Below are 15,561 nucleotides of genomic sequence, written 5' to 3' on the forward strand. Positions count from 1 at the left end.
GCATTAAATGCCAGCAAATACAGCAGGAACAAATCCTAGTGGAATTACATACTTCCAAAGAAATTAATGTAGAAAGAAAACAGCTTCACAAAATGAATAAAATTCACTAACAGAAATATTCACGGAAAAGGCCTCCTTATCAACTTGTTCAGTAATCCTATTAGGATCCGTCACTTTGTGAAACATGTAAATCATTGCACTTTCTTAAAAAGCATGTACATATTGAGAGCCGTGTGTATGTGGAAGGGTGCAGGGCAAACACCCAGGGTCACTCATGTAAGCAGAAAAGGAATACAATGGTGCCCAGGCTGGCACATGTGCTATATGTAAATGTTGTCAACAGTACTTTAAAATGCTGGACAGAGGGCCCCGGAATGGGGCACAACAGGGGAGGTGGAAGTTGGCTACATTTCTAAGCTGCCCACTCCAGCTCAGCTTGACAAGTTATACCTCATCATGAGTGATAAACTCCACCAGTCTTTTTCAATTGCTCACACAGAGGTGAATATTACCATTGGGTTGTAATAAACATATGTTTAAAGGAGGCAGTCTGGGAAGAAGACACTAACCTTGTATAGGTCCCCATATCTGACTTTGTACCCTCCGTGTGAAAAGTAATTGATAAGACATTATATTGGATATAATGGGCAAGAAATTATACAAGGATGTAGCATCGCAAAAATTTTAAGCTTAGTAATAATTTCTCGGCACATTCCTAAATATGAAGCTTTATAAATAAAAAAATAACAAGCTTGTGAAAAATATAATTAAAAGGTAATTTTACTTTTATGGAAAGTTACAAATGTAGGAGCTGGTTTTCCCAATGGGCATTTTCTGGAACTTCTTGTACGTGCAGCTTGCTGCTGGGTTTCAGGCCCAGTCCCTGTCCGGATGCACGGAAGATTTTCCCTGCAGTCATTACTGCAGTTCAGCATCTTAAGTGTTTGTAACACACCAAAGTGTCCTATGATTTCATCCTTTAGTGCTCTGAAATTTAGTTAAGCTAATGTTAGATTACACTGTGGTTCCCAGGCAGCAAAAACTATCTGGCAGTGCAAGAGAGGAACAGACCACCCCGTGCCCTATAGCCTCCACAACCATGACTACAGAATCAATTGTCATCGATTTGCACATGAAATTGACACGTTCTCTTCTACAAATCGGGTCATTGCAGCCACTGAAATGAGAAAGAAAGGAAAGAAATGACATCTTTTATACTGTTAGTCCCACCTTTTCAAAGTATTTGATTTCATATTCCAGGATGATTCCATTGGGGCGATCCGGCTCTTGCCAGGACAAAGATATGCTGTTTTTTGCGATCTTGCCCTTTTTCACGTTGGTGACTGGAGAAGGGGCTGCAAAACAACAACAACAAAAAAAGGGAAACTTGATTAATGGAATCATTCAAACTGTATTTTCTTGCACAAGTCACACATATTGACATTTTTACAATATAGCATATTATGACTATCGGCAGTTTAATTTTAATCAGGTAACTGCTTAACTTTATGATTAAAAGATGCTTTGCAAATAGGAGTCAGCTATGTATTTTGAGGATTTTCTTATCCCTGTAGCAATGCAGAATCTTAAATTTCCATTTTTTGTATAAATTTTAGACATGTAAAAAATTACTTTTTTTTTAAAGAATGAAGATGTTCTTTGTCAACTTGTATATATATTTTGTGTTTGCAAAATGTAAGGACAGTGAAAATAATCCATAATGCTAACCCATTTATAGCTTTGGTACCACATACCCACAATTTTAAGGCTCTTTTTCATATTTATGAATTTGATACATATGAGTTATAAACCAAACATGGGAAGCCCCATAACATTTTCTGATCATTATATAACCAGACTATAACAACGTACATTATATAACAGTGCATGTTATATAATAGTGTGCATGTATAACAGTATGTATAATGAGCAACGTCTGCCTTAATGGTGATATTGATATCACAGTGTGGTTACTTCTACTGGCAGGTCTCACAATCACCTTTTGGCATAAGTTCAAAGTCTTACTGACTTCCCATCAGGGCAGAGCTATAAACCTATGCCTTGTTCAACACTGGGGAGACGGCATCCAGCGACACAGCACTGTACAATATTAAGCTGTGAACTGCCTACTTCATTGGAGGATTTGCAGAAAAACCGTGAGTCTCCTGCAACAGGAGCAGCAATGAAGAGCTAAGGAAGGCAACATATTCTTTAATTGGCATCTGTTTGGTAGTAAACTTCTTTATAAATCTCCATGAATTTAATCATCAGTTAAACTGTCCACTGTATATATTTATTTTCTACTTCGGTAACAATACTTCTTCCCATTTTGTTTTTTTTTTCACTTCACTACGTGCAAACCTCCCTTCAGAGATGGCTGTCAGTTTTCCTGGAAAAGACTGGTGGTGTTGACTCCATTCCCCTCACGAATTGTATTTCACACATTTGCTTATGAAGGGAGGGACTGACTGGGTTTCATTCACTGATACATTTCAATGGCAAAGCTATTATTTAGCCTGTGAAAATTTACTAAGTCATTCTGAATGAATAGATGAATGACTGGCCAGCACACATCATCACATATCACTGAAAACTATTTTTGTCCATCTTAAAGGCATATGAAGGATAATACCAGTTGGGAATCTGTACTTTTTTTTTTTACCATTTACTCTTTCACAAAATAATGAGCCACTTCAAAGCGAGCTAACAAACAGCTGTGAACACAGATACATCAGCTCAGCGTGGGACAGTCTGTGATTCACTTACATCCGTCCACGTGAAACTTGAGTTATTTAGCTTTCAGTGATCACTTAACACATGCCATTGTTCTCCACACTTTGCTTCCTTACTGCCCTAAAAATATTCTCAAGTGAGGACAGAATATTACTTCTGATGGCAGAAGAGGGCAGCACTAGAAGTAGTCATTTCTTCAGGGAGCACTGAGTTGACCGTAAAAGAGAATTAGAGGCCGCGATCCAGGTGCCAGTGAGCCTGTTGCTACTGAGATGCTGTTACTTGTAGGCTGACAGAACAAGGAAATAAAACACGTGCAACCAGAAGTACCTCATCATGCGTTCATCTCTGTCTGTGTTAGGCTACACTTGAGTACCAGTTTTTATCAGTCACTGCCTGGGCCATTCTACCCTCGTAACATTGCTTTCTTGGGTACTCCCACTCAAACAGTCTGTCTGCCATCTGCTTAGCTAAACGTTTTTGTAGGACCAACTGCTTATGAAGTGCTTTTCGCTGTCAAAGATACTGAGAAGGGTATCCTGGGATCATGTCCAGCATCTTAGAGGCACAAACAGTGGCATACAAAGCACAGCCATCAGTAACATGAGGGTATTTCAAAATGTTTGTGCAAAATGTAGTTGAAAAAGTTTACACGTATCTGCTATTCAACTCCATTGTTCAAAAGCTGAGAGTCCTATGTTTCTTCTCTGCCATGCATCTTCGATCACACTTGGAAGCCCCTAGTTATACAGATGGGTCTAGGCTAGTCTTCCCTGAAGAACAGGTTAGCAGATCTCTTTCTTGAAATTTTTGACTATGACTTAAGTACTTTTAAAAAAATACATTTGAGGAGTGATTTTATTAGTAAAAGTCACAGAATAATGAAGGTAGCTCAAACTAGGATTAGTTTTCCTTTTAGCATAATTTTATTAACAAATAGTTGAAGCTGAAAACTGGATTGGTTTTGATATTTTGTAAGCTGCTCTGGTCTTCAACCTTTTCCTCCCCATTATTGACTGCCATCATGATTTTTTCAGCATGCCTGGTCTTTCTGCATTCAGTGATTATTTCCACTGGTATCTAATAACTCTGATCCTTTAGTCTCTCTTGGTTCTTGTTTCAATCAAATATGTTGTAATTTTATCTGATCAGACCGTAATCTCTACAAGGTTAGAACACATCTGTACCCTGTTTGCTTTTCCCTGTCAATCTTAGAGCAGTTTCTGATAAATTCTTGAAATACACAACCACCATTTTGTTGAAGACACTGTAGCGATCCTCCTGGTTGAACTCAAGTTTTCTATCCACCTTCATCACCTAAATACGACGGATGTCTTTTTGTTCATACAAACTTGCTCACGTCACTAGTATGCTCAAAATGGCCACTGTGCCCAGTGGTTCAGTAAACCATGAGTGTCCTTCTATATGGCCAAATTTAAAAACTCATCTCCTCTATCATGGGCTGTTCCCTTTGATACTCACGAACACTCTCAAATTATCCTGTATCTTGGGATCTTTACACACATATGTCTCTACATTGCGAACACACTCCCTGAACATCATGCATTTTGTTCTTCCCCTATATTTTTATAAGCAAGCCATGTTTACACACTAATCTACCGTTCAGTAGCTCCAGCCTTTTTTTCATGCTAGCTCTTCCTGATAGAGCCTTTTCTTGTTTACTGTCCATGTCTTTGTGTACTATAAGAATGCAGCCTCCTTGGTGAGAAGCACTTTGGCTGTCTAATTTACTGCATCTCATGTACGTTCAAAATTCTGGGAACATAGGGTGATCTCTATTTTTTCTTGTGCATGAATTGTTTCTATATGGTTTAAAGTTAATAATCGTTACATAACACATGGTTCTTTTTCCTAGGTATCAAATAAACTTGTCACACAAACCATTCAACTTTGCAGTTTGCAATCTCCCATGCCAACAGGAGCTTGCACTATTTGCGATTTACTCAGATGTTTGCTCTATTCCAGTAAATATGTGCTGGAAATAAAATGCTTTCAATGTGTTTCTGACACAGCACAATGTAGATAAAGCTGTTTGTGAATATCATATAGTGAATACATACATGATCTATAAGAATCTGATGACATTAATAAAACAAATAAACATCAGTAATGAAGAATTTAATACATGTAGGGATCTATAGGGGAAAATGTGAAGAACTTATTTTAGTCTATGTTCTATTACCCCAAATTATCTGTTTGAAATGAGTTACCAAGATACATTTTACAGCATAGCATGCATACATGCACCATTTCAAATTCATTTATATGTAAGCAATTATGTGTATATTATGAAGTGATAAAAACCAAAGAGAAATAAGGAATAGACTTTTAAAATAATAAAAAAATAGAGTACAGGTTTTAACTCTGCTATGTCTGATTTTCCTACTCATAAACTTTCTTTCACATATTCATGAATAAAAGAGGATAAACAGAGGGGAGACAATTTAGAAGACATACTCTGAGTGACATTAACCTGATAACCCCTCCCTGTACCTTCCCCCCATGGTGGATTCCTCCACCTTGTTGCTGTATTATATTTCAAATTCAGTCAAGATTCTTTCATTGCAAGCATTTACCAAGCATAGAGTCCAGCATCTTATTGTTCAGGTAAATTCAACAGTTTCTTGGGGAGACCATCTCTGGTCTGAAGGCAGAACTGGCAGAATATCATGCTGATCAATTTAAAGCCACAACATAACATCAGCAACAATTTACAACATTATGGAATTAATTGACATGGTATTGAGTAACCAATATGCTAAAAAGATGCAAGACCTTAACCACATCCTGTGACTACGTCATTGACATTTCAATTTTAGCTTATACACAGAACCGGCTGCTATACATCTTAAAATGGCTATAGGGTACAATTCAGCTGTCTCGTGTCTATTTTCATTTTAGTATTTAGCAGTTTATAGTGTTGAAGCATAATTTTACTGAACTTGGCAGATTTCAGGATAGTCTAACCTGGCTTATAACTCTAACAAGGCATATGTCAACAGCTGAGGTGCAGAACAGTTTTAGGAGGGGTGTGCAGAGAAATCTTCAATACCCAAGGAGACCACAGGGAATTGGAGTGCCTTCAGAGGCCGAGAACTCTGAGGTCATCCACCCCCGTTTGGATCTACCACATGGGATGCAAGAAGCCCAAATCCTTCCTCGCAGGATCCAAGGTCATCAGAACAACAGGCAGGAACACTGAGCATTCTGCAGAAACAGAACAGTAAACTTCCTTGGGAATACGGAGAGGAGCTTTCTCTGGTCCTCACTTAGTTCCAACTTCGGATCCCCACCCTCTCTGGCAATGACCATCAGGGTTGCTCCGGAGCACCCCACCCCAAACACACACACACACACACAAATTAGAATAGATGGACAGAGAACAACAAGGAAAGCTTAGAACCAGACAGGAAACGGTCAGCATGGACTCACACATACCTTACCAGTTAGGACATTTTTCAATTTAAACCTTTCCACAGGCTACACACATGCACACACACAGACATATGCTTGTTGCAAGATTATATACATATGTTAAAGAAGCATATAATTAAAGAACTATGTACTTAGTTGCTTTATATACACACATAAGTATTCCATGTGTATAAACAGTATGCTCACACACACATACAGAGTACATATGAAGGAAGGAAAGAAATAGAAATAGGTAGTCGTGTGCTGACTGCTCCCTTTTAGAGCAGTTTCAATGAAATTGTACATGATTCCTCTCCTATATTTGTTTTGGAGTATGCACATATCATTTGAAGTTAAAGTGAGCACCTAGCTTTTCTCAAGCAAACAACAAATACAGGTACTGAATTATGGACAAATTAACATTTTTACATGAGACCATTATTGTGACATGCGCACAGACACACACAGACACATGGCTTGCATATATGCTATATTTCCTCCTGTATATGCAGTCTGTAAATCACAAATACCTATCACCTCTTTCATATATACTTTCTTATTTTGTTACCAACTGACACGACTGGCCCCTCAAACATGAGCATAATGTGTTTGAAGCATTCCTGCTACCCATAGTCTCTAGAAAGAAAGAGGGCATTTCAAGGTTTCTCAAATGGAATTTCAGTCTGCTCATTCAGAAAAGAAAAAAAACCTACAATCATTCCATCTTAGAAACCTGCAAGTTCATCTTTTGATATCTGATCTCAAAGAAGTGTCGAAGACTACCATTTCACACTCACACACACACAACTGGCTTTACATCCCACTAGTTCTGGAGAGATAATACCCTCTTTAAGAAAAATCTGAAACTCACAAAGTCTTAAAAACATATCAGTTTATGTAGAAATGAGTAATTTACTCGCAGAGCCACATGCACCAAGTATTATTCTAAAATCACAGTCACAATGATGATGATTATAAAAGAAAATTGATAATACAGAGAATTATACCACCGGGGTTTACAACTCACTCTGTAAAGCAACCACAAAACTGTACAGACTGTAACAGCCAACAGTGTAAGTAACTAGGTGTAAAATGATGACATGCCTTTTTAAGATTCAGTAATTAACTACATCAGCTAAAACACATTGCCTTCCATTTATTACTTGTTATTAAATTGTAGCAGAATTTTAGCATAGCAAGTAGCTAATATCAACAAGTACTGAATCATAGCCACCACAATATTCACCTTTAAACAATGCTTGCAGTAACCTTTTAAAATAAAATAAGGTTATAGCTAAGAAATGAGGCACATTGGGGAAACTTTAAACAATAAGGTGATAAGTTCTACTATTTTGAAGAAACACGGTGTTGAAAGTATAATTTTCAACATTGTTTTATCAATATTAAACCTTAGTTATGGGTTATAACAGTTAGTTTTATAGGCAGATAACCAGTAATTAGGTCAAAGAACAAACTCCTACAGCTCATGCCCTTGTTTAATGAGAAAAAAAATAATCTACAAATGCACATTATATAACATTATAACATCTTATTAGCTGCAGAATAAGCCATTAACATTTACAAAGCCATAAAATACATACTATAAGTGAATTCTTAATTAATTCAAGATTTTCACATTATGTGTCACTGTTAAAATACTGTAAAAGAACAAATAAACATATCACAAATATAAAAAATGTGCATGGCAATGTCCTTTCCTATTTTTCATGGGTCTTAATCTCAACCATATTATCAAGAAGAATCATTTAACTCACCATGAACCACAGCAATAACATCATTTATATATTGATTTCCATTATACTACTGAAACACAGGGCCATTAAATTTTCTTTCCCTAAACGTACTTTCTCTGAGGCCATAAGTCAAGATTACTTTAAAACCTGAAGTTGGGCCAATGTACACAAAAAAATTAAACTTCATGACTACAGAAAAACCATGGAGACCCAAGAGGTATTTATCAGGTGTGCTTAGAAATATTGACATCACAATGTCTTTAAATATGACAATTTCTTTCAGTAGCACTTGGTACTACAGAAAACACACAATTAATGATCACAGCTGGTCAACACATTACAGTCCAGAAGAAGGACAAATTATAACACTCCACATGAAATTTGTAATGTTGTAAGAATTTAATTTCACAGTTCTTTCCCTGGAACTAACATGAATGAATCAAACTAGAGCTTCTGCAAGTTGTGGAAAATGTGGACTAATGCTGGGGCCCGCAGGATGCCGCTTCCCTCTTGGACGGTCGCACACAGGGACATGGTCAAAGAAGATGAACTGTGAACTGCAGCCCTACGTGTCTGGCCACAGACGCTTAAATGACCCAAGGTACATAATTCCAGGCCACTCAACAGCAGTTTGTAGTCACACCGACAAATAAAGTGCATGTAATCCTTTATGTAAGATACTCAAAATGGGATATTTTCTAAAAATTTCACTTGCTAGAAAGGACTAAGTCCAATTTTCTTTAGCGAGCTTAAATAATGAAAAATATTGGCTAAAGAAATCAACAAATGCATGTATGGATGACTAGATATTTTGATACTACCATAAGAGTACATTGAACTTATATTTAGCATTATGTGCCAAACATGGTACAGTCTAAGTTCTTCATATACACTAATCATTTAATATTTTCCAACATCCTAAAAACTACTGTCACCCCTTTTTGAGGCAGAAAAATTCAATAACTAGCCCAAGTTCAGCCCACAAAGCACTGGTGGGCTCAAGCCAACTCATTTGACCTTATATTCTAAATATTACTGCATGAAGAACAGCTCCTAACAGAGATGTTATGCTTAAAATGCTATTTTATATAAATTATGTAACAATTAAAATATTTAAAAATGTTAATTTCTGTCCACTTTGTTGGCACTGCTAATAACAAAAAGTATAAAGAGTATCTGATAAGCAATAGGTAAGATTTATTGTCACAAAATGTATGCAATTATGCCACATAATTTTGTTTGTGTTGTATTAACTATAGTAACTTTTTAAGTTTATGATTTATCTATTACATCTCTTGTAGACTGGTTCCCTCCTTAAATGTCTGTAATAGTTGGAGCTGGATAACATTGCATCCAGGAGCTGGGGACTGCAGTTTCTATTTACTGAGTTTTGGCCTGACTTTCTATATCTATGGTTAATAAAACAATTTTCATATAATTTATTTTGACCTATGCTGGAGGTCATGAGGACGCAGCACCTGTACCCCTAACAAACCTCCGGGTGTCTTGGCAAACTGAGACCCTGCTTTGACCTGATGGCTGACATGTGCCTTGGGACTGCATGCTCATATTCTATTTTGTTCTGCTAAGGAGATCCCCACCTTGCACTGGGAAATGAGGGAACAATTAGGGGTCACTGTGGTTAGGTCAGACTTGCAGATAGCTCTTTCCAGGAAGGGTTGTATCTAAAACTGACCTTTAAGTTGATTGAGGGCTACGGGGTCGGGGTCCAGTCACGTTACTGTTCCTAATGCTCTGGGTTTCCTGTTTTTCACCAAGTCTATAAGTATCACTATTAGACTCAATAAAAGGATTGGTTGGTTGACTCCTGGCTGTCTCTTTTTTCTGGTGGTCTTGCGTGGGGCATTTGTTGCTTCACCTTGGGATCTTCCAGAACTGTGTAAAGCAGCCTCAACAACACATGTAGACTGGGCTATGAAGAGATATCACATATAATTCTGCACCATTGAAACTTGCCAATTCTCTTATGAAAATGTCTCAAGGCAAGCCATAATATTCAGCTCCGATTAAAGTCAAACGGAATGATGGTTCTCCACGAGCTGCACCACACCCATCACAAACTGGATTTTTTTTTTTTTTAAAGATTTATTTTTATTATTTTGTTATTGGAAAGGCAGATGTACAGAGAGGAGAGACAGAGAGGAAGATCTTCCATCCGATGATTCACTCCCCAAGTGAGCGCAACGGGTCGATACTATGCCGATCCGAAGCCAGGAGCCTCTTCCGGGTCTCCCACGCGGGTGCAGGGTCCCAAAGCTTTGGGCCGTCCTCGACTGCTTTCCCAGGCCACAGGCAGGGAGCTGGAAGGGAAGCGGGGCTGCCGGGATTAGAACCGGCGCCCATATGGGATCCCGGGCGTGCAAGGCGAGGACTTTTAACCACTTGCGCCACCGCGCCGGGCCCCCAAACTGGATTTTGAAGGAATCCTTGCAAGTTAAGTTCAAGTCCAACTTTCTCTACTCCTCACTGTGTGACGCAGCTATTATCAGACACAGAGCCATGTATACCCCCAGGGAATCTGCATTTAAGAGTTGATAGCTTAGAGAATTCAATTAGTTCAAGCTTAATAAGTAACATACAAGAAACCACAAAGCTGAACATGGGTACCAGTAACAGACAGAAGGCATTCAGTGATCACTTGATACATTCTTCCTCCTTTAGGCCAGTTCATTCTTATCCCAAAACAACCATACACCATCTACCTTTCCGGAGAACTTCCAAACACTCCAGGAGGCAAAATAAGTGTGTTCAGCGACTCTACTCTCAACAAACTCCAATTCCTTCCTTCAACCCTAATATTTCTGAGCACTGGACATGTGGCAGACGTGAGAGAATTGGTCTGTGGCAATCAACACCTCCATACTGTTGCGGGCTGTGGGAGAGGGCACACTGGACCCAAGTGTGGGATATTAGGAGGAGTCTTAATTTCCCAAGCTTGGCGACAGCATTTCGCACTACACTTGCGCTGAGCCCCAAGTCAGGGGTTTTCTGTGCCCTGTCCGCTGTCAACCTGACAAGTTGGTGCAAACCATCAGTGGTGGCACCCCCTTACATGTACATCCTAGTCAGTACACATAGATCCTGGAATATTAAAAATGAATCATCTGGAAATAAGTATTCGATGCCCTGCATTCAGAAAGTCAGATCATGCTGGGAATGCGTACAGCTCCCTCACAGACACTGCACCTTTTAGTCCAGTGACTGACCTCATGATCTCTGTCGCCTCCATAAGTAGAACAAGAACAACTACATGTTTTGTCCCCAATCACTAAAAATATCCAATCAATCAAGAAGTCAATGAATCAGGAAAGTGGCACAAGGTATTTCCAAATAGTATTATAGATGTAATATCATCATTACAAAACAGAATTTTGTGTTTTTTTCAAAATCTATGGATAAAAATGACAAACGCCATTTTACTTGTATATGAGCTTTGATTTAATATTCAAAAGGAAATGCATTTGCAAAACCCTTAAATAATATGTACCAATTTCAGTTTATGTCAAGTTGGATGTCTCATCACACTGCTGATGAGTAAAATTCACAAGATAACCGATTCATGTGACTATAAAACACACTTGAGATGGCTCAAAATCACTAGGTTTTACAATGATGCATTTTTAACACATGTCTCAGTGACACTACAAGAAAGAACTGTTGTATCATATTTATAAATGTAGAGAATGACCAGTTTTTTACCACAAAGCAGGAGCGAGGTTTGTTACATTTAAATGATTTAAATACAGTGAGAAGAAAGTTTATGAATGCCTATTTTGGAGAGACTATTTACAAATCTTGGAAGAAAAAGCCAGGACTCTTGCAAATAATCTTGGACAGCTTAGTAAAACTGCCATTCTACTTAATCATTTCACCATTTTTATTTTTCACTGAGTAGAAGTTGTCTTATATTTTATACAGTAGATATGGACTGCTAATCTATATTTTATGTGAGTATCAATAAAAATATATTTAGCAATTCAATATCTTATCAATAACATATAAGTAGTGGAGTTGGGAGTTAACAGGAGACCACAAATCTAAGTGTGCCTCATATCCTGCTTGCATGCTTAATGATATCAAGAGTTGTCCATTAAAATGAATTTGAATTGGCTAGCAGTATAGCAAAGCATGTGAATATATATGGAAGTTTTACCAACTAATTCTAAGCAATCATATTTATACTTAAGTGGAACAAAGTAAAGAACATCAGGTATGTTTGAAGACTGAACAATATTTTTGTCACATTAAAAACACTACAAGCTATTTCTTTTTAATATACCTAAAATTACTTCTTAATACAAACACTTTCTTCTGTGAAAACAGATGCTAAGGGGCAGGTGCTGTGTCACAGCAGCGTAATCCCTCGGCCTACCTCCCATATGGGCTCCCGTTTGAGTCCCCACCTGCTCTATTTTTCATCTGTCTCTTTGCTCATGACCTGAGAAAGCAGACAAGGATGGCCCAAAGCTTGGGACCCTGGCAGCCACTTGGGATATCTGGAAAAAGACCCTGGCTCCCAGCTTCAGATCGGCCTAGCTCTGGCTGTCATGACCACTTGGGGAATGATCCAGCAGATGAAAGATTTCCCTACCTCCCCCCTCTCTCTCTGTAACTGTGATTTTTCAAGCAAAATAAGTAAATCTTTTAAAAAGTGGAAATTGAACACAAATTGTAGGAAATTTGCATAAAGCTCATATATGTATATATGTTCACACACACATATATAACAAACTTTTGTGGTGAGATACACACTTCATGCACACAGGCGTCTTTGATATTGTCTTGGAATGTATATAATCAACTTACTGTTGGCAATAGCGAGGCGTGTGGTTCTTGATTCAATCCATCCAGGTACAGGTACCCCTCACACAGTTGAGTACAATGTTATCATATTGTGGTTACTTCCTATGGTGCCTACAACAGCCCACCACAAACTTGTACCTTAATGTAAGAATCCATTATGACAAATTCTAGAGATCTGGATGTCCCGGGGGTGTTCCCTCTGGAGATGGTAGCAGAGAACGATTCTGGGCCTTTTTAAATCTGAGAGTCCATTAACATCCTGGGTACAGTTCCTTCCTCCGACCTCAGGGCATACTCCTTGCTTCTGACGCTGAATCAATCCAATTGCCACAGCCCCTTTCTATCAAAGTCTAACTCTATTTTTTTGAAAGATCTGCTTATTTTTTTTATAGGAAATCAGATACACAGAGAGGAGGAAGGACAGAGCAAGATCTTCTATCTGATGATTCACTCCTCAAGTGGCTGCAAAGGTTGGAGCTGAGCTGATTCAAAGCCAGGAACTTGGAGCTTTTTCCGGGTCTCCCACATGGGTGCAGGGTCCCAAGTCTCATACTCAACTGCCTTCCCAGGTCACAAGCAGGGAGCTGGATAGGAAGCGGGGCCAAAAGGACACAAACCAGCACCCATATGGACTCCCAGGGCATGCAAGGCGAAGACTTTAGCCTCTAGGTGACCATGCAGAACCCACACAGTCTCTCATTTCAAAAAAAAAAAAGTTTTATTTTGTTTATTTGAAAGGCAGAGCTAGGTTAGGAAGGAGGCAGGTGGAGAGTGGGGAGAGAAAGAAAATCTCCATCTACTGCTTCACTCTCAAAAAGCCACAATGGCCAGGCGGAAGCCAGGAGCCAGAGACTTTTGCTAGGTCTGCCACATGGTGGCAGGAGCCTAAAGAGCTGGGCCATCCTCACCTGCTTTCTCAGGCACATTGGCAGAGAGCTGACTAGATGTGGTGCAGTTGGGACTCTAGCTTGACTTCTGTGTGCGATGCAAGAACTGAAGTTGGTGCCTTAACCCACCAGACAGATCAATGTCCCCTACTGTCTCTTTTTTTATAAGGAGCCATATTGTTATGCTGGCCTTTTATAACACATGCAGAATGTAATGAGATAGGCCATAAGTCCCGCCTTGCTCCCTAGTATCAAGACTACTGCCTCACATACTATTGTAACCTATGTCACTTCATAAGTAGGAACATTGATTCATCTGTAGGAGCTGTAAAATGGAAAGTAACATACTTTTGAATAAAAAATGGAATTCCAGTGAAACTATTCAATATACCTTGACAATTAGACACTGGATTTGTCTACACCTACAATGTCAGGATACACTTAAATAGCATAAAGATGGATGTGGGATTGTTGTTGAAGGACTATACTATTACAATGCAGAGGAAATCCGTGTTTACGTGTGGGGGGTGGAAATCGCTGAGCCTACGGAACTGTATTATAAAAAAATTTAAAAAATGCAAAACACATAGTAAAGTTAAGATCAAAATGTTAACTTTTCCTAGAAGATTTTGAATTACAAGGTATGTGCTGCTTTGGAAGCTATGTGAATTTTCTAGCCTGTTTTGGAGAAAAAATAGTCACACACTATGTTTTATTAAGACAAAAAAAATGATGAATATCAATTATTTTATCCAAGAGTGGCAATCCAGAAAAAACACATTCTTATATATTTCCCACACCCCTCACCGTAGGCAAACTGTAGTATAAGTAGGCACAGAAACTTAATAATTTCTTAAATTTGATTTAACAATCACATAAAAAACAGTTGAATGAATTACACTACTAACTTTCTACACTTGGTCACAACCCCTACATATGCATGGATGTGTGTGTGTGTTTATATAAACTATATATATTTATGAATATATATATACACGACGTCATGAATGCCCCACTCCCAACAAACTGTCCCTGAGGATTATAGATCTGTGTAATGAGTATGTTGGATGAGTACATGATTTGTATCCACTGTTACTGATTTCTCTACTCAGAGTTGAGGGCATTTCATTGATCCCACCACACAGATGGGCAAAGGAAAATATTTGCAGCATTTAAGTGAAAAACTAAGCTGGAAGGCATAATAAATAGTCATAATAGCATTTACATGATTTTTTCATCTCCAAAGGATTTTCTAAGTATAAAAGACACTGAGAAATCAAAGTAGTACAGATCTTGATGCTGGTGTGCATGGCCTTAAAGAGACAGATGAGATAATCAATGAGATTGACCGGCGTTAGCAGTAACAGCTACAGAATTAAGGATGTACACAGAAAGAATTCCTTCCACTGCTGTAATGTTTCGCTCCTTTCCATTTCTGTTTTCTTAAAGTGTCGGGGCCTCCTGGAAACCTTGTATCTTGAATTGAGAAGAGATGGAAATCTGAATGTAGTGTACTGGAATGAACTATCTGCATTGTGCTCTCAGAAACGTAAAACAAATTCTATGTGCGATGCTGTGAAAGCATCAAATGGCCCCACTAAATATATACAATCACAATATGTCAAATTAAAAATATTTTAAAGTAATAGAAAGAAAAAAATTCATTCTGATTTGATGAACTCAATCCCTTCTGCTTGACAAGTAGTAAGTAATGTATTCCATTTAAATACCTGCATGAATGAAAAATTATCCTTTCGATAAAATTTAAAATATGGGTTTTTTTAAAAGATTTATTTTTATTACTTTTTTATTGGAAAGGCGGATATACAGAGAGGAGAGACAGAGAGGAAGATCTTCTGTCTGATGATTCACTCCCCAAGTGAGTGCAACGGCCAATACTATGCCGATCAGAAGCCAGGAGCCTCTTC

The 15,561-nt window shown here is 38.3% G+C and overlaps 1 protein-coding gene across 9 annotated transcripts in view; it reads right to left on the bottom strand.

The window, feature by feature from the left end:
• Positions 1–15,561, bottom strand: part of EPHA5 (EPH receptor A5) — a 325,738-nt gene that overhangs the window by 83,261 nt on the left and 226,916 nt on the right. For all 9 annotated transcript variants that reach the window (XM_040967111.1, XM_040967109.1, XM_040967112.1 and 6 more), the window contains one exon: positions 1,231–1,355. In XM_040967111.1, coding sequence (XP_040823045.1) covers positions 1,231–1,355 — 125 coding nt within the window. The remainder of the gene's footprint in view (positions 1–1,230; positions 1,356–15,561) is intronic.

The sequence above is a fragment of the Ochotona curzoniae genome, unplaced genomic scaffold (genome assembly GCF_017591425.1).
Source record: "Ochotona curzoniae isolate NIBS_2020 unplaced genomic scaffold, NIBS_Ocur_1.0 scaffold_4506, whole genome shotgun sequence".
In the NCBI taxonomy this organism is placed as follows: Eukaryota; Metazoa; Chordata; class Mammalia; order Lagomorpha; family Ochotonidae; genus Ochotona; species Ochotona curzoniae.